The following is a 20,869-nucleotide window of genomic DNA, read 5'->3' as shown; positions in this document are numbered from 1 at the left end:
TTGCTTGGATACTGCTAATGCTGCTTTTATAACTGGTTCTAGGTAATTTAGCCTACCGGGTTATAGAGATGGGATGGATGAGTAGGGGGATAGCTTAGTTTGTGCTTTTATTTTCAATTCTGGGAGTAAGCTGCTACCTCTGTAGGATCTGGAACATTTAGCATTGTCTTGTAGATTGACTTTCCTCTGAGACCTTGATACACCTATCTTTGCTTCTTTTGATTCCTCCACACTGAAGAGAAAGTGAATCTGCATAAAGTCTATTCACCAGGCATGTTTACAGTTAAGAGTGTGTTTGTGTGTGTCTTCGTATTTTGTGAAATGTGAGCAAGGTGTGGTGGATCTCTTTGCCAATAAATAATAAACATATATTTAGAATTTTACAAATTTTATGAGAATATTTTTAGCTGTGACAAACAGGTTACATAGACCAATTTTTAAGAATGAGATAAGTATTTTGTAAGTTAATATTTGATGGAAAATGTGTATATCTGTTTGCCAGTGGTGTAATCAACAAGGGCCGACTCTATCAAAGCAAACAGATTACTGATGGGTTGCAGTCCAAAGAGGCTCACTGCAGTCTTTAAATTCTAGACTTTGTGGGTCTTCAGAGAAATAAATCTGTAAATGGAAGGGGAAAAAATGAAATGTGTGAATGTTACGTGTTCCTAACGAAAACTAAATTGATTGGATTTGTCCTACAAAATATTAAAAAGTAAATTTGTCCCTAATGTTTTGTTTTTACATAGATATCCAACCATTGTTTTGCACTGAAATGTATATTCATACATTTTATCTGATGATATTTTGGGAAAATAAAGTTTCTTTTTTTAAAGGAAAGCATGAAGAAGAATATACAATGGGAATACTAATTGTTTAAAATTACCAATAGTTTCTTTTCTGAACTTGAAAACAGTTATGTTTCTAAATATGAGAACAATAATTTTGCCTAAATTTGCAATATAATGACCAGGTCTTCTCTCCTTTTTAGAGGAGCAGTCAAGTGTTTCTGGAACAGATAAGACAGCAGCGATCCAGTGAGGTTGATCCCCCACAGAGGAAAGCTATGCATACCTAATTTACTGGAAGGTAAACTACTCGTCAATTAATGATGTCCTCCTTTTCTCAAGGTGTCCAAAGACAGGAGGTGGTCTGTAAAAGGTTGGACGACAACTCCATTGTCCAGAACAATTACTGTGACCCTGATAGTAAGCCACCTGAAAATCAAAGAACCTGCAACACTGAGCCCTGCCCACCAGAGTAAGTAAGAGAAAGAAGTGAGAATTATTTTCTTCAAGTGCAAAGAGAAAAACATTAGATATTCTTATTTGGAAACATACATTCATATGGTATATATAAATTAGGCTGAGAAAAGGGGGTAGAACATCACAGAGGGTGGAATTTTGATTTCTTCTTATCCACAGGACTAAGTAATTAACCCCTTTAAAGCAGGAACTTCAATAGGTTGATCCTGGCATAGTGCTGGCAATTGTCATATTTCATTAATTCTAAAGCATATATCATTTGCATTTTAACATCTCTGAAATTAGATTCATTTTGCAATTGACGGTATCTTACAATAATAATCGGCATTATTTTTCTTCAATGGTACACAACATAATGGTATCTTAGATCCAGTAAAATATAGTAGATGGGGGTGCAGTCCTGTCTTTTCCAGATATTTATCCTAAAGGCTTAAAGACTTTTTAAATGGTTTAGAAATATTCTGTAATGGAGTATCAGTGCTTTAATTTGCTGACCCAGTTTTAAGTCTGTCATCCTAAGGCATCCTATCTTCTGAGTGTAGAACACAGGCCTAGAGGTGTACTTCAGTCCCTTTCTGTTGATTAATGTAGCAGTTACAACTCACTGTAAAGGGAGGTACAAGAAGAGAGCCCATCCATCTTAATGATGACTTTTTAAAAATTTAAACATAAAAATATGAGACCTGCTATCAGTGGGCCACACTATAATCTGAAGGAACAGAAAGGTTTCTTGTTTGAGCAAAGGGCAATAATTATGTGAAAAAGGACAAAGATGCTGAATTAATCCTGAAAATACTGATTTTTGTAGGGATTTTGCCTGATTGACAATAGCAAGACAAAATATGTGTGAATGGCATTTCATTCTTGTTTGAGAAATCAGAGTAACCATTATCCCCCAGATTAGCTAATTATCCCAACATGAAATTGATAAAGAAAACAAGAGTAGGCAAATGAGATTATGTATTCCAAACTCTCTAGAACTGGAGAGGAAAGCTCTATAATGAAGTAAGCCTTTTCCTAAAAGTGGAGTCACAAAAATCTGGGACTTACAGTGGATAAAGATTGCAGGTCCCTAATATGGTTAAAGCAAGATGCATTTCTTGATATTTGTTCCAAAATAATAATGCCTTTGAACTTTCAATATCCAAAGTCAGTGTCTGCCTGAATGTTTTCATCTTAAAGGGAAATACTCAATCCTAATCTCTTGAAAAGGTTTAGGGCAGTGGCTACCAAATAAGGAACACAGAATCTAGGGTGATAGAAGTTTTTATTCTAAGACTTTTAAAATTTCATGTCTCTTCTTTTTCAAATGTGATCACCATGTAACTAACTCCTTAAAAGCCAGACATGAGAAAGTATAGAAATACAACCTATGATATGTATTACAAAGACAAGATATTTGTTTTTTATTTTCCTTTCTTCTGCTAATTATTTTTATAAATTTATCTCAAGAGAAACTGAAAAGCTATATAAAACAAAGTGATGCTCAAAAACCACAAGATATTTTTGACGTTTCCAATAACTTAAGCATATTTTCATATAATTGTGAGCCTCAACCCAGTAAGTTAATTCCCCGACACTCAGTACTTTAAGTATTATGTTTGTCATGATCAGCCATTTAAGGCATCTGAGTGGGCCTGGTCACACCTGTTCTAGTTTGGCCTCAGCTTTTTTATTTGTTTAAGTTCAAATACTATTCAAACATCCTTTGAGGGCTTCCCTGGTGGCGCAGTGGTTGGGAGTCCGCCTGCCGATGCAGGGGACACAGGTTCTTGCCTGGTCTGGGAAGATCCCACATGCTGCTGAGCAGCTGGGCCTGTGAGCCATGGCCACTGAGCCTGCACGTCTGAAGCCTGTGCTCCGCAAAGGGAGAGGCCACGACAGTGAGAGACCCGCATACTGCAAAAAAAAAAAAAAAAAAATCCTTTGAGATTTCAGTGGTTGGTCATTTCATTCCATATATCATGTGCTTGGATATTACATGGGAGATTTTTTTTTAACATTTTAAGGATAATTGACATATTCGAATTAACCTACGCAATTAAAATTGTTTCATATTTCCCTTCCTTTTGTAGTTCGGAAATTAAAAGTTACTTCTTAACTTTTTTTGTTGTTTGGAGGTAAGACAATGGAATTTGAAAAAGAAAATTTAGACAGTTTTCTTTGTTGGAAAGAGCTAATGATACGTATTTAAAATATTTCTCTTTTATCAGTCCAGTTTTTCTTAGTTCCTTTTTAATTTCTTCTTTATTCCTTTGAATTCAGACTATGAAAAAGGAAATCTTAATTATTCAGAATGGTTGTCATATGTAATAAGATTCCCAGTAGACATTGGTATTATAGAGATAAGGATCACTGAAAAACTACTGAATTCAGTAAGACTTTAAATGAGTGTGGAAGAGAGAAGGTTTTTCAGATGACAATGTGATAATCATATTTGGTTTTTGTCATACATATTAAAGCATAAAATTTTTTAAATGCAGATAAGTAGAAAGAAGAAACTGAAAAAACACAGTACTTGTAAGACCACTGTTAATATTTTGATCTATATAGTTCATCTTTTTCTATGTCTACATAGGTACATGTATATAAAAAAATGGAATTATTTATGATGCTTTGTAGTCAGTTCTCAACATATTGAACATTATGTTGTTCTGAACATTAAACATCATCTACAACATTTACTAGATATGTCATTATTTATTTAAATTGGTTTTCCACAGTTGAACAGTCTTGTCTGGATCCTAGCTTTTGATCCCTTTCTATTCCACAGCATTAACCATTTTTGCTACTAAAACTTTGCTCTCTATAATTATGCCCTTATACTAAATGAATAGGAATAAAATTTCTGGTTCAAATGGAATTATATTTTACTCTCTGAGACAGGCTGTCAAATTGCTCTCTAGAAAGAATGTATGAATGTATATTCCCACCAACAGTATGTATATGACTGTCATTTTCCTGAACTGAACAACACCAGGTATTATTTTAAAAACAATCTTTAACTATTTTATAGGGAAGAAAAACCCTTGATATCTAATTGCTATTTTATTTTTTGTGCTAGCATTGCTGGTGTGGCTGAACATTTAAAAATTATGTTCAGTGGCCATTTGTGTTACTTCTTTTTTGCTTTTCCTCTTCATGGCCTGACCCATTTTTCTATTGAAATATTTATCATTTTGTTATTGATTTGTATGAACTCAATGTATTAAGAATATTAACTATTTTAGACATTTTTTCCTGGTTTGTGATATATTTCCTATATTATGGTGTTATGATCTATTTTTACTTATAAAAGTTTTTTTAACTATGTAGGAAAACTGTCAAACTTTTCTTTCTTTCGTTGGTATAATGTTATGAAGGTCTTACCCACTTTATGATTATACTTTCAAAGTTTTTTTTTAAGGTAAACTCTATCTGAAATATATTTGCCTGCTTTGAGGAAAGGATCTATATTTATTTTCAGATATTATTGTTTTCCCAATACCATTAATTTAAAATCCTAAATGGTATTTTTTAATCAGAAATTATCTAATGAAATATTTTAAATGTCCTTTAGTCATACTGGAGACTTTGTAAGTAGAGTATGGAAAAATAGAGGGCAGTAAGGTTTTTCCTTGTTCTGCATAAAGAAAATACAGGGGACTAGGAAGAATAGACAAAAGAGGCATTGTTAAAGAAATAATAATAATAGTGTTTATTTGGAGGACCTTGAAAGGCCAGAGGAAGCCTTGCTGGGAAAAAGTAATGTGGTCAGAGCAGCAACTCTTTTATGAGAAAAAGAATAGTAGTCAAGATGGTGAGGTGACTAGGGATAGGAGAAAAACAAGAATTCTAGAGGCATTGAATGAAACTGGTAGGATTCATGACATAGGCAGAAATAATTAGGAAAAGGAAAAAGGAGGAGTTGATATTAAAGAGCATGACTGATAGGAAGCTAGTGCTCCACTGTAAGAAAAGGAAGCAATGTTGAGTTGGAATCCAAAGAGAAAGGCCAAGAGTTCAGTTTTGACCATGCTGTCTTTTAATAGCAAGAATATTTGTATATATGACCTCATTTGAAGAGTCTTTGGATACTGAATATAATTCCTGTATGTTACTGTGAGTTTTAAATTTGCGAAAATAAGAAAGGTAAAAACAATGGAGTACAGTACATTGTGATAATACTGTGACCAATAATTAAAAGACATTTTTTTAAACAACTGCGATATGGAAGGCACTGTGCCTTAGGAAATGGTTCCTTTTCCTAAGGACAATCTAATTGGGCAAATACATACAAAAATAACTATAGTACAAGGCAAAATGTGTTAAGTACAGTAAGAGTTATAAGCAAAAGGGCCAAAGGATGGTCAGACTAGAGAGAATTTTTACCCAGGGGCTAGGTTTTCTCTAATAGTATCTTTTTATTTTGAGTCATTGCACCTCACCCCATGGACGACTATCATCTGTTATTTTAAGTTTAGAAAAAGATCATCAGAGTCCTCTATAAAACTCCAAAATGTAGGACCTGGGAGGAATCATAGAACTCATATAAGGCAACTCCCATCATCTCATTCTCTCCCCCCATTATTGTTTGTCCTCTTAAGGTACAGATAATGTAGATCAGATTACACAGGCTGCATCAAGCCACTCATTTCAGACACTCAAACATGAATCCCACTAACTGTATAGCTTCTTCATCCTGGTAAGGATGAAGACAATTTTATCACTGGGTCTTCAGCTCAGAAAGAAATAGCCCCAGTATTATTCAGATTATAATAATTCAGCAGTTGATAGTTTCAGAGAGAATTTTCATGCTCATATTTTACCACTGAAACTAGAGGATGAAAAAAAGAGAAATAGGGAGAATGTCATCAGAGGGTCATGGAGACTACATGGAGAATGAAGTTGAAGGAAGCAGTCCGTCTTACACTGGACAGGAGAGTGGTGAAACCGGGACTAATAGATGCAGTGGTAAAATTGCAAAACTATTTAAATAACTGGATGGTGATTTAATCCTTTAGAGAGACATGGGAAGGGATGATTTGGTAAGCAATAGAGATGCAACAGGGACTGAGTGTGAAACCTGAAATCAAAGTTAAAGTCAGAAGGAAAATTGGAAGCATAGTTAATATTTTTACTTTCATACATTCTGAGTTAAATGCTAGAGTGATACATCTAGGTTAAAAGATGGTTGGCAATAAAAGAGAGGACGAAGAATAAAAAGGCGGAGGTGGCCCTGGGGTCATGCACCAAAAAAATAGCAACACCTCCTGAATTACTGCTGTTACTCTGGGCACCTGTGTTTAATTTGAAGGCCTCCATCCCTCTTACATTATGAGACCTAATGAGATCATGGCTGGAGATGGTATGACTGAACTTTTTGTGGCTGAGTTATACACATTGCTGTTTTATCCCCTAATCTTGGTGATGAAATCACTGCTGCGAATTGAATCAGAGTTTCACTGTGGCTGGCATGCAAGTTATTATTCTCAATACACATTTTCCTCTTTACCAAAAATGGTACTAACAACTTAGGATCCTGTTCATCTGCGGAAAATAAAACAGAAAGAATATGAAAATCACTTTAAATCTCCTCTGGAAAATGACTTAGAAAAAAAAATGTTAATATCAGATTTTTAAAATTCAGGATTAAATTGTCATTCTTTAAATAAATCTTATGTTGAAAATTTTAAAATTTTTGACAAAATATATTTTTAAGTTTGACAAACTGGTTAATTATGATATTTCTAAATGCTGGTTTCCCTCTGTAAGTAAAGATAATAAAAATAATAATAAACAAAGGCCATTGTGGCTTATTTGGCTGAGTGTAGGCTCAAATTTAGGATACTAGTACTCTGACTTCACTAAGGTATTATATTCCACATACAAAACTGGCACAAATGAGCTAAGTTCATGAAAAGACGTGAAATTTGTTCTTAAAGTTTAATACTCTTCTCTCTGGTTACTCTCCTACCAAGAACATGAGCATATCCATTTAGGATATATGTGTGATTTCTAAGCACGGACTGAAGAAAATGTCTTTTGACCTCATGCTTGTGATATAGATTATATTATTTGGCAGTGTTATAAATGAAATCCAGTGGATATCAGTTGATGGGGGATCTAGTCCTAGCTCCATCATTGCACTTTTCATGATTTTGGAGAACTGTTTTCCTAACACTGGGTCTTACTTTCTTCTATAAAACAAAGCACAGTGCCTTGAGCATAGAAGGCATTCAGCATATGTTCATTACATTAAATACAATAATATATCAGTCAGTACTCTGGTTGGAAATAGCACAACTTCAACTTTGGCTAGCTTCTGCGCTTAAGAGGATTTATTGGTTTATATAACAAAGCTGAGGGAATCGTAAGAGTGGACCTAGCTTCAGGAATGGCTGGAATCAAACACTCAAATACCTGCAGGACTCTCTAGCTTCTCTGCATTCTTTCAGATCAGCTAATTCCACTTGACAGGGGACATGGCCATCATCAGCTCTTATATCTTTATACACCTTTGTGACCAGAAAGGAAAGCGTCCCTTTTGCTATCATTGAGATATAAAAATTCTAAAGCTGAATTCTTATTGGTCTGATTGGGATCATGATTCATACCCTTGGACCAATTAATGTGCCCAAAAGAGTGAGTCCTGCAGAAATACTACACACACACACACACACACACACACACACACACACACACACACACACACACACACACACCTGAAATTGTATATATGAAAGTTCATTGATGACTTTAGGAGTGGTATACCTACAAATATGAGATATGTTCATTTATTAAGACATTTCTGTTTCTTCCCACATTAGCTGTGTAGAAGCTGTTTTTAAGAGTAAAGGGGTCAAAGCAAGGGATCTCCATGTTTTCACAGAGCTGGCTCAGGGCTCTGCTTTTACCGCAGAGTTTTTAGGACTTCCAAGTCTTCTGGATGGATACCTGGGCCATCTCTGCCCCTGTAAGGACAATAAAGACGTCTGTCTTATGCAGAGCAATACATTCATTTCTGGGAATCAGAAAACAAACCCCTAGCTCCTGTAGTGTGGTTTTATCACAAAGTCCTCAACTGAGGGAGAACCTGCCTCAATGTAATAATAAAAATGGCTACTGTTTCTTGTTTGTTGTGTGTTAGACACTGTTAGAAGCTCCTGAGATCCTATTACTAGCATATCTTGTCTTGTTCGTGTTCAGTATGTCAAGGTGATAGGCTGAAATTAGCCATAGTGAAGCATTTATACCACAAAAACTGGCAAATGCAACAAATCTGGACTCCCTCCCTCCCATGAGGAACCAGTTGTTACCATTTACCAGCACATGGCTTGTAGCTTCATATGTTACCTTGCTTAATCATCAGGACAATCTCATGATTGATATTGTTATCCTCGTTTTAGAAATTAATAAAAAAAAGACAAAAAGAAGTTTAAAAACACATAATGCATTGCTTGTTTGAACCTGGGTTCTGCCTGCTCCAAAGCCCATGCACTCTGCTCTAGAAGGCAGCTGACAGTGGGTTATCTTTTCCTTAGCAGTTCTTCCATTTGTCATTTGTCACATCAACTGACACTGAAATGTTAGCTCTTCTGAGAAGAGGAGGTAGTCCACTGAGAAAGTGCCTTCATTCTACTGAAATCTCTGGCTGCACTGAGGGAATGCTTTTCTGTGTTTCTTCCACTTCTTGTTGCAGGTGGTTCATTGGGGACTGGTTGGAATGTAGCAAGACTTGTGACGGTGGGATGCGCACAAGGGCAGTGCTCTGCATCAGGAAGATTGGACCTTCTGAGGAGGAGACACTGGACTACAGTGGTTGTTTAACACACCGGCCTATTGAAAAAGAGCCCTGCAACAACCAGTCATGTCCACCACAGTGGGTGGCTTTGGACTGGTCAGAAGTAAGGAAATCTGAGGCTGTATGTTTTGAGATGTCTTAGCTATCAATACCAAAGCATTTAATATTAAGGACATCTGAGCATGTGAGCACCTTAGAACTCAACAAGTAAGGGCTGCATAACTCTGAATTTGTCCATGTTATATTTTTTGGCTGCATATCAAGAAGTAAAGGTTTTTGGAGTAAGGAAAATCAATGAGAAACTAGTCATCAATTTAATTAAAAAACAAGCCTGAAGTGAATTTGAGAGAATAAGTGGGTTTTCTTCTTCGTTGCTATTCTTGAACAGCATTATAAGCTCAGAATTAGTGATATGTTATATCTTTTTTTCCAAGTAATGTTCCAGCCTAACCATATAACTCTTACATATGAGTTTAATTTATCATCACATGTTATATATCTATATATATTTTAATTGCTTCTGGGGAAGAAACACAGAGTTGAGGTTTATAACTGTCAAAAAGTCAAATTCAGATTTTATCATTACCTCCACTTATATGATCATTGAGGAAGATCTGACTAAGATAATGTTTTTCTGGCATACATGTATATATAAAAAGTCTTATATAATCCCGAGGCCTCAGAAAAATGGTCTTATGAAAAACGAGGTAAGAGGTAGAGTTAATTCTTGACTCTTCATCCTGCATGAGACATATACATATACAGACTGTACCATTCTCTACATTTCCTAAAGAAGATCTGAATCCTTCTGTAGTGTTGGTTAATGTTAGAAAGAATGAGTATCTGGCTATATAACTAAAGGTCATTTTTCTAAGTTAGCAAAACAGGATGCATTTCCTGCTGGAAACATTGTGGTACTTGCTTTAGGTATTTCCTGTAGACCTCATAAGTTTGTCAAAAACTAAACAACAGAAAAAAATTAAACATTGTTCTTTAGGAACCTCTGGATGTAACTTTTCTCCCTATGAATCTCACTGCTTGAGTGGCCTTATTTTGCTAGAGGCACAGGACTAAAAGAGAGACCTGTGTTTAAGATGGTACATGGAAATGGAGATTCTGACCAGTTGTGGTTATCTGTGGAATCTTTGGCAGCAGTTGGGAGTGTTCTTCCAAGTTTCCTGGCCATAGTCCAGCTCAGTAATTACATTCTGCCTACCTAACTTTTATTTGTGTTTCAGTCAAATGTAGAGATATTCTCAGTATTATTCAGTGGTTATGGAAAACAGTATGCACTCTTCTGTTCCCTAACAGTGGGTAGATTAACTCCTATATTCATTTGGAAGATAAAATCCAGTGATAAAGAAGAGACATTTTACAGAATTGTACACATGTTAGTAGTTATTTTACTTGCAAGTCAGTGCCCAAGACCCTTATAGAAGTTCATAAATAGTCTTTGATAATGATGGCAATGTTGTTATTGGAAAATCCTAATGCGAGACCTGATAATTGGCTGCAACATTTTTAGGGTTTCAGGCCAAGTCAGTAAGTATAACTGGGTGCTTTCTAACCACATTGGGATAGGAGCTATGGAGAATTCAGAAAAATCTCGTGAACTTGGAAAATAAGAAATATCCGTGAAGCAGCTAGAGAATAACATAAGACAGTGTTTAACAAAGTGGTGGATTGTGAGGTATAAATGTATAAGTGATACAGAAACTCAGAGCTGAGAAGGTCAGAATAGCCTGGAGTAGGCTCAGAAGGCTTTTTAGTTGATGGGGGTTGAACTGAATGTTGTAGGAGTATAAGATTTGAAGTAGGGAAGAGAACAAGAAACTGGAGAAGTATTTCTGATAAGAGAAACAACTGAACAGAAACACAAAGATCATGTGGTGAAAGTAGAGTGGGAGAAAAAGGTTTGTTTTAAAGAATAAATGGAAGATAAGATTGAATAAAGTAGTGATAGGTAACAAGAAGGCTTGAATACAGAACTTTATACCATATCATCCTTCTACAAAAAGTGGAGAAAAATGAACAAGTTCAAAAACAGAAACTAGAAAAAACTTCTGCTGACCACTAAAATGCCAAAATCTTCTCATGTGCATACTCACTTCACATTGGTCTCTGGACATACATTTTTCTGTATCATTATATTTTTAACATAAAACACCAAATATAATCACCTTAAGGAATAGATTATGTATATTACTGTATGTTTCCATTCCAAATACCATTTTAAGATTTTCTTCCTAATTCAACTTCATACAGGTTGTAGTTACCCTACTTTTAGCATTTTGCTTCTCATCTACCCAGTCTTAGAAGTGGCTTGCTCAAATGGCTCTGCAAGGCTGTTAGGTACTCCTGGAAGCTGCCTGGAGAAATATGTTTAAGTTAAGGGGACTTTTAATCACATTTCTGCCATCTTCTTTAAGATAGCTGAGTCAAAGCTTACGGGAGAGAAGTGGAGCTGGGGGCATAGAGTACACATGTTGGGACTATCACTTCCCAAAAAACCAAAAAATAGTGCCTGTTGTCTCTCCACAGACAACATAGGAAAACTATTCTGGGGTAAGCATGAGTCAGGAAATCCTGCCATTGCCATCTCAAAGATTCTAGTTGAACATCATCTATACCATCATCTTCATCCTTTGTTCAGGAGGAAAGAGATGATTTTTGTCCCCATTCAGTTTCTCCTGTTTATTTTCCAAAGGAGAGGGTGCACTCTCACCCTTACATTTCCCTTTACCATAAAACCTACCTCTTCTCTAGATAAGTTAAAAATAAGTAAAAGTAAATAGCATTAAGTGAAAAACAATGTCTGAGTAGCCATGGAGAACAAAGTGAGAACAAGGAACCTGTTCTTCTCAGAGGAATATAACATCTCCCACTAATGAAAACAGGAGGTCCCAGCAGAAGAGCAGGCAGTGTTCAACCTCTTTCACTTAACTTTTTCAAAGATATTTCACACAATATCTTTTTCACACGCCCATGAAAACTTCCCTCCTCTTTCTGCCCCCTTCCCAATTCCAAATATCAGCTGTCTCAGCTCTGCTAATCACAAGGGTGAGGTTCAACTGGTGAAAACATGTTGCAGTAAGAGGAATGTACCCTCTGACCTTTTTCTTTTCTTTGCTGGCTGCTCTAATGTAAAATTTCCATTGTTGCAAAGCCAGGAACCGTTTTCATTTTCCCCATCAGTGAAACCCACCCAGTGCTTATGGCAAAAAAAAAATTAAGCCAAATTGCCTTGGTGGAAAATGGCTCTTCTGCAGTCTTTGTGAAACTAATGAAGCCATGGCTTTCCCATTTCCTACAATTTAGCCTCACTCCTGGGATCACCCATGCAATGTTGGACTTAAATGGCTTTCTGTTTTTGCCCTCTCTTGGCATGTGACTCTTAAAGTGTTGCTGTGTACTGTGAATGGGCTCCAGCAATCCGTAGCCATTCTTTTGATGTATAGGAATGGTTTCTTTTGACTCCCACAGAGTACCCATTGAAAAAGTTCTGTTTCTTGTACTTATTCTTGGGCAAATAGATGACTGGCATCATACTCAATTGACTTGATTGGATTTACATTTAGGTAGCATTACTTAAGAAGGATGGGGCGAGGGGAATCTTCCTATGGAAGCACTGTTCTTTGTTTTAGTAGATACTTGTGCTGTCACTTTGTTTACTCCTAGGTTCTACTCTGATGCCATAACTAAGTAAATTAAACCCACCTCTCCAGAGAGAATTCAGTCTAACCCCAAAATGTTAATGTTTCTATCCTTTACAAGTGAGAGCCAAGTTATTTTCCCTGGTGTGGTTTCAAATGTTTTTTCTGCAAAATATGTTTTTGCTTCTTAATCATAGAATGTTGAACCGAAGTATGAATGTATCTCTCATAAAAATCACCTCCTGTATCCCACTGAGATGAGAACAAAAAACAAATGGTCTGGTCAGATTTTGAATAATTGTAAGATTCTGATTATATGAATAAAAGAAGAAAAAAAGGATATTTATCTGCAATGAGGAGAAATAGTGAGAGAAGTAATTTTACTAAAGAATCATTTTCCGCTGAATTGTCTTCCACCTAGCTACCTAATGGTTTATTACGAGAATGAATTGAATGGATTTTGATATTTATAACTAGACTTTAGTCTAAAAGAATGACTTTTTATTACTAAGTATTCAATTTCGAATTATTTCTAATGAATTTTACTATATACTCAAAAAGTGTGCAAAAAATATATCCTTTACATGGGTATAGACTAATGATTATCTCTGAAACATGCTCTGAATCACTATGGTTAATTTAATGCCTATTAATCATATACATAATTGTGGTTACGTCTTGCTTTTCTAGGATTTCGTATTTTTTTAGGTAGCTAAATAAAACTGAGGCTGTCAGATAGATAAACATTTATTCATCAGAAGGCTAGAGAGGCAAAGATGAAATGTAAGCTAAATAAAGCAGAGGGAAGAAGCAAAAATAAGAACAAGATGAGGGATGTCTCTGCTTGAACATCTCTGACATAAGGTCAGAAGAATTTACAAGATAGAGTTCTACTTAAAACGAACTTGGTCTCAGTGGCATCCCCGTGCCTTTACTATTTTTTACAAGCAATTTTTAAACATTTAATTTTACAGTCACCCTCTAGAAGTGCAATATTTGCAGAGACCAGAGTTGAGATTCCAGCTATAGACATGTAATATTTGTGGCTAGATCTGCAGGGCTCAGGGCTGGTATATTCATTGAATCAGAATGTAGTTTTCAGTCATTCACTATTTTGAGAATCCAGTTGATTATCTCTACTTCTAGTGCTATAGGATAGAATATCTGTGACTTATTTAGTGGAGCTTGGGCAATAATTTTCTTAATTATTTCTTGCCTCAGTAGAAGATGTCGTATGTTAAGCTTTGAGTAAGCTTTTCACATCGTCCCACAGAGGGCTTGTGTCTTTGTACATTTACCTTTCAGAGCATTATCTTTTTCAGAGCTGCCATCTGAATTTGTCTGTACTTCTCAGTACTTCAGTTTCCCACTAGTAAAATGGGTGTGAAAACAGCACTTCATGAGGTTTCCATGAAAATTAGGTAGATTGTGACATGCAAAGGACTTAGAACACTGCTTGACACTTAATAAATTTCAGTGTTGCTTTCTCTTTTTATTCTTCTCCCTATTATCGTCAATCTTATTTGGTTTTTTTGTCTTTGATTCGCTGGGGACTTCTCAGACACAGATGAATGAATTGTCTGTCTTTGCATTGTCTGCCTCCCAGAACTGTAAGCAGGATTTTGGCATAGGCTCTTGGGAAAGACCACTAGATGTTACTGCAGTCTTCATATAATAACAGAAGCTTCTTGCTACTGGAAAAGGATATTAGAATAAGCAAGAGACCTATGTCCTAGGCTTTAATTAATTTTTGTATTGAAGTGGAGTTGATGAACAATGCTGTGCCAATCTCTGCTGTACAGCAAAGTGATTCAGTTATACATAGACAGACATTTTTTTTGTCCCAGGCTTTAATATACATACATATGCTTTTAAAATGAGAAGAGGGAAGGGGAATGGCACAAGTGCCTTTTTCAGTAAATTTTTGCAATATAGAAAATTAATCATAGCCTCAAAATACTAAAACTGAATACTAAATACTAAACTGAATTCCCTGTACATCCTATGTGTTTCTGCCTCTATCTCTAAAGTCTGAAATACCCTTCCATCCTCTTGTACTTTATCTCATTTATTTTTATAATAATTAATACTTCTTATGTATTCTCAAGACTTTGTTTCTGCCAATGCTAGGAGCTAAAGTATAGATCAGAAGGCTTAGGATTTAGTTCCAGCTCTACCACTTGCTGTCTGTTTAACCTCGATTAAGTTGCTTAAGCTTTCCTGTAACAAGAGTCAAAAACTTATATGAGAATAATGTATTGAAAGTATTTTGTGAACTGTGAAGCTCTAATGGAATATAAGGTAGTAGTGTTATCATTATCAATAATAATGTTAAGCATTAAGAGAGTGACAGAAATCCCCTAAGGCTGTGTCTTCTAACACTGGTGGACGGACGGTGGAAGAGACTTGGTGAGAAGTCAAGAGGACCAGACACAAGTGAGACAAGCTCAAGAGACGTGAATCAGGGCTTTATTCATTCTACAGAATGCATGATTGCAAGATAGGGTTGCGTGTCTTGGTTTCTTGATATATAAAGTGACAGGGTTGTTGTGAGGACTAAATGAGATAATATGTGCAAAGTACATGATGTAGTGTTTAACATGCACTCAGTAGGTGGTAACATTAGGTCTGTCATTTAAACACTGCATGACTTTGTACCAATCACTTACTCTAGGTTGTTTCTTCGTTTTAAAAACAGAATAATAATTGTCATCTTACAGGATTTTTGTGAAGACTGTGTGAATTACAGCGCTTAGCACAGCTATCTAGAGTGTTTATTAAATGGCAGCTGCTATCAATATTATAATTATTAATAGCAGCAGTAGTCATAGTAGTAGCAGCATTAGCTTTGTGCCTGGCACTGGGCTGGCACTAGGAATACTGTACCTTGTTTAGTATGGAGAGGTGAATCTGAAGAGGTAAGCAGAGCCTTCCTATCAGTGTATAGTAAGATATTTAAAGAGTTTGAATTTTTATCTTGAAGACCACTGAAGGATTTTTTTAAAAATCAGAACAGAATATAACTGGATGTGTGCTTTAGAGAGTGGATTGGAGTGAGGCAAGAACAAGAAACAGGGGACCTGTTAGAAAGCCATTGCAATGTTACATGTAGGAAGTGATGTTTGTCTGTAGCAAGGTTAGTGGCAGTGGAGACAAAGAGAAATCAACAGATGTGAGAGAGATTTACAACTTAGATTAGTAGAACCTAGTGACTGAGTATATGGGTAGAGTGAGGCAGCAGCTAGAAATAAGGATGCTGATTTGGTTTTGAAAAAGAATAACAGGGATTGGGAATTTCTCTCTTGATTTCTAAATCCCTAACTAAAACCTTTTTTGGAGCCATATTGGAAAGAACTGGATGTTATTCTCCTTCAAAATGCATCTTAATGTAATGTTTTCTAAGTTGGAGGAAATGCACTCTGTTACCACATTCATTGTGGTGAAGAGTGTTCATGAGATCCTTGATTTACACCTGAAAGAATTTTAATATTTTTCTTTCTTTCTATGACATGAACCAGGTTCAAGGATTATCCCTGACAAAGCCACTCAGGGGTGTGTACATTGTTCAAGAAGACGTTCCCATCCCACAACTAGTACATGTTGATTTACCTAAAAGTAAATCAAAACTGTCATCTTCCCAAATAAAGGAGGGTATATATTTATAGAGTGCTTTCTCAAAACCCTCTGCTGGATCCTGAGGATGGGGGTGAGGTTGTGTATGAAAATGAAGCAGAAATGAAATAATTTTAAGGAGCTTATGGTGTGGTAGGAATGAGAAGACTTATGAATACATAATTATAAAATAAGAAATTGGTGATTAGGGGCACAAGAATTTATATATTCTTACATCCTCTTTTATGTTACTTAACCTTGTGTTCACCTATCTACCTCCTACATTAAAACTGTGAGCTCCTTGAGGTACAGACTGACTTATTCATTCTTATGGCCTCCCCTCTCCCCGGTCTAGTGTAGTTCCTGTAGGAAATTTGGAAATGGCTTTTGAATGAAAGGTATAGAAACAGGGCTTCAAAATATTGTGGGTAAGGTTCTCACTTCCCTAAGAAGTATAGATTATAAGGAAGGGGAGAAATGTGCAGGGGAGATGTGCAGGGGAGAAAGCTGGAGGACTTCAGTCAGCCACCACGTTGAACAGGTGGCCCTAGAACAGAGCACTCCAATTAACTTGGAAAAGAGGTAAGTAATAGACTTCATGACATAGGAAGAAGGATCTTTTCCTCAGTATGAAGAGCAGACTGGTCCAACTAAAGAACAGTCAAATTCATCATGTTTAACTGATGGACAAGCAAATGTCCAGAGATTTTCTGTATAGTAAACCTTTACCTGTGATCATATATCCTTAGCTAGTACACTCCAAGAATACAGTTGGTCCTCTATATCTCTGGGTTCCACATCCATGGATTCAACCAACCAAAGATTGAAAATGTTTGGGAGAAAAGTTCCAGGAAGTTCCAAAAAGTAAAACTTGAATTTGCCGTACACTGGCACCTATTTACATAGCATTTACATTGTATTAGGTATTGTAAGTAATCTAAAGATGATCTAACATATACAGGAGGGTATGTGTAGGTTATATGCAAATACTATGTCATTTTATACAAGGGACTTGAGCATCCACAGATTCTGGTGGCCTCCAAGGTCCCAAAACCAGTCCCCTGCGGATACTGAGGGACAACCATACACATCTAAATCAAACCTTAGCTTGCTTCACAAAGACAACTTCTGATGGTCTACTAGTAACATAAGAATTCTTTTCAGAAGACTACACCTAGCAAGTAAGAAACCAAGGATTCCACATTCCAAAAATTAGCAGAATCTTATCACAACTGAATATGGCCAAGAATAGGGAGGAATCACGGAATAAGCCTACACACAATAAAAGAAGAAAGTACGCTGCCAAGAAAAGCAAACTTTGGATTTAGCTCTTAAAGACCTTAGGGAAAAAGATTAAAGTTCTTCTATTTAAAAACTTAAGGAATTTTCATATATGTAAGACTGCCTGGAATTTAGTATGAGTGTATGTTGTTTACCCAAACACACATTTACTTGGAGAAAGAATTTCCTCAAATTTTTCTCTATCTTTAGACTATCATTATTCATTAGTATTTGTTTTATTTACAGTGCACTCCCAAATGTGGTCCAGGATTCAAGCATCGGATTGTTCTGTGCAAGAGCAGTGACCTTTCTAAAACATTCCCAGCAGCACAATGTTCCGAGGAGAGCAAACCCCCAGTCCGCATCCGCTGCAGTTTGGGCCGCTGTCCTCCTCCTCGCTGGGTGACAGGAGACTGGGGCCAGGTAGGGCAGTTGGACTGTGGGCTCCTGCTGAAGCAGCACCTTGAGACACTTGAGGTTCCTGATGGGGTCATTGTAGGGGCTCAAGAGATGAGTAACAACACATAGAGATCCAGGTATGAGATGTGAGTGTAAGACAGTGCATAGGCAGCAGCAGTCACACATAGACACACTGAGCCATGTTTCTCCCACACCTACACACTTCCCACTTTCACCTACTCCTTGGATTCTAACATTTTAACTTAAAATTAAAGAGAAATAGTCTAATGGCCAGAGATTTGAACAAGCTACCAAAACTTTGGATTCTAGTGCCAACTCCCTCAACTAATTCAAGACCAGATCAGTTAACACCATTGTCTTAATTTTCCCACTTGCAAAATGACTTCTCTTAACCTCACAGAAAAGATGTGGAGGTTTTAATTAGTTTGATAATATGATTGACAATCTTTGAAATGTTATTAATACTTATTCTTCAAGGGATTTAACTGATGGAGACTATGAATTTGGGAAACGGGTATATAGGGCTTTTAGTATGTATTTTTATATTGATTGGACTCATTTCTATTTTATGTTCCAATTCCTATTTTTTTTCTTTCTTCTTTCTCAGTTTTAAATTGTGTTATCTTCACACTATTGTAAAACAGTTATACTCAAATAAAGATGTTTAAAAAAAGGGGGGGGGAAGGAATGGATTTGTGAAATAAAAAGAGAAAGTACTAACAAAAAAAAAAATTGTGTTATCTTGCTGAAGGTCACCTTAAATCCTTTAAAAGCAAATTGATATATTTGGATAGAAGGAAAATTAAGTATTGTTCTTTCGAATGTCAAAAAGGAAATTTATTCGGTTATATTAAAAAAACAATGCTCCAGAAAGTAAATTTCTAGTGAATCAATGCCCTTTTACTGTGGCTTTTTTTTTTTTTAACAGTGGCTTTATAATTAACCTTGAGCTGGTCACTTTCTAATAACTGAGACCCAAATATATCATAGTGGCATATAACTACACCAGCATGATTTTGTTTGTGCTCTGGGACCTGCCATTACTTATTTATAATGGCATTTCATAGAAGTAGTTACCAAAATTATGGCCAAAATTCAATATTGCTAGAGTGCAGCAGTATCTACAGACTGTTTGGGGAGCGGGCAAAGATTTTCGGTCTCCATTAAGGCAAATAAATATACTTACTCTGTGCTCAGCCCTGTGGGGAAACAAAAGAAGTATGATCATAAAATAATTAACATTTGCATTGTCTAAAAAATAATTAATAATTTGCTTTTGTATAACAGTATTTAGTTTGATTTACAAAGTGCTCAAGTGGAATATACATCATAAGCTTAAGTAAACATTGTTTCTCTGTAGAAGAGTGACAGTTTCACAATTTATAATTGATATTATGCTATTAAAGAATCAGTACAGACATGCTGTTATGATTTTTAGTTAAACCGGCTAGAAATTTCCTGTCTTATATGTTCTTTGTTTCAATTCACTGTTATATAAAGGGCATTTGAAAGTTTTTGCATGTTGATTATTTCACCAAATTTACAGTTATCAGTTTGAGATTGTTCTTTTAAATGTTGTCAAGTCCTTTTCTTCTCCTCTATATTTTCTTTTTTTTTTTTTTTTTTTTTTTTTTTTTTTTTTTTTTTTGTGATACGCGGGCCTCTCACTGTTGTGGCCTCTCCCATTGCGGAGCACAGGCTCCGGACGCGCAGGCTCAGCGGCCATGGCCCACGGGCCCAGCCGCTCCGCGGCACGTGGGATCTTCCCAGACCGGGGCACGAACCCGTGTCCCCTTCATCGGCAGGCGGACTCTCAACCACTGCGCCACCAGGGAAGCCCTCTCCTCTATATTTTCAATTCAGTTTCCTAAAATTGAAATTAGCCAGTGAAAATACATTTTTAAAGATGCTTTACTACATCTTTATGGTGCATTTATTTTTTCATTCTGTATTTAGAAACTAAAAGTATCTGTAAATATCCTTGCAAGTTCTGTAAGTGCTTTGAGAGTTTTTGCAAATAAATCCAACACGGGCCTCGGTTTGTTTACCTTGTAAACATCACCATCACCTGTCTTTGCACAATTAGTTCCTCATCCCTTTGATCCCAAATCTCACAGGCTTTCTGGTATTCTGGGTGGCAGGCCCAAAGAATAGACCACAGCTTTATTCTTCAGCCTGGACAGCTGATCAGTCCCAGCTGAAACTAAGCCCCTCAGAGAGTAACTTCAATTCTAAAGTAACCGAATCCTCCGAGTAGATGAAAAAGGAGAAGGAGACATGCTAATTGGCTAACACCAGACCTCTTCTCAGATTTGTCTCAGATTTGTGTGACTGAAAATACCTCACAAAACTCAAGGTACTTATTTATGCTCTTTTTTTTTTTTTATTTCAAACTAGTCCCATCACCAGGCCCCACAGCAGTCACTGCTGTTATACTGAAATAATATTTTGATCAGATTAAGAGCACTCCAATAGACCATCAGGTTGTTTCCCCACAAATGTATAATATATAAATAGGCAGCAGTAGTGATGTCCCAGCCCTAGAACCTCTGATTATTCTACTTCATCACAAATATTTTCTCATTATACTCTTGTTTGTGTTCACTAGCACTGCTTGAAACTGTTGAAATAATAGCCCAAGAAATCTCCATCTGTTGTCTTCTGGAAACTAAGTTGCTTCCATTTTCTAGGGTAATAACATGATCCTTGAGTTTCCAAACCAGTTCTGTAATAGAATGACCTAACCACATACCTCTCCAAGGTGAACTACATATGGGCTTTAAAAGCTAATATCTTTGGTATTTGAAATGACATAGTATCTTTTTTACCTCCTGAAAATTGTTGAGATCAGTTTT

At 36.2% G+C, this 20,869-nt stretch overlaps 1 protein-coding gene across 3 annotated transcripts in view; it reads left to right on the top strand.

The window, feature by feature from the left end:
* Positions 1-20,869, top strand: part of ADAMTS6 (ADAM metallopeptidase with thrombospondin type 1 motif 6) — a 301,915-nt gene that overhangs the window by 267,276 nt on the left and 13,770 nt on the right. For all 3 annotated transcript variants that reach the window (XM_067031055.1, XM_059062283.2, XM_067031054.1), the window contains 3 exons: positions 1,131-1,260; positions 8,947-9,151; positions 17,841-18,017. In XM_067031055.1, coding sequence (XP_066887156.1) covers positions 1,131-1,260; positions 8,947-9,151; positions 17,841-18,017 — 512 coding nt within the window. The remainder of the gene's footprint in view (positions 1-1,130; positions 1,261-8,946; positions 9,152-17,840; positions 18,018-20,869) is intronic.

Source organism: Kogia breviceps, chromosome 4, assembly GCF_026419965.1.
Source record: "Kogia breviceps isolate mKogBre1 chromosome 4, mKogBre1 haplotype 1, whole genome shotgun sequence".
NCBI lineage: Eukaryota > Metazoa > Chordata > Mammalia > Artiodactyla > Physeteridae > Kogia > Kogia breviceps.
The sequence above is the reverse complement of the archived record's forward strand: the minus strand, read 5'-3'. Positions and strand labels throughout refer to the sequence as shown.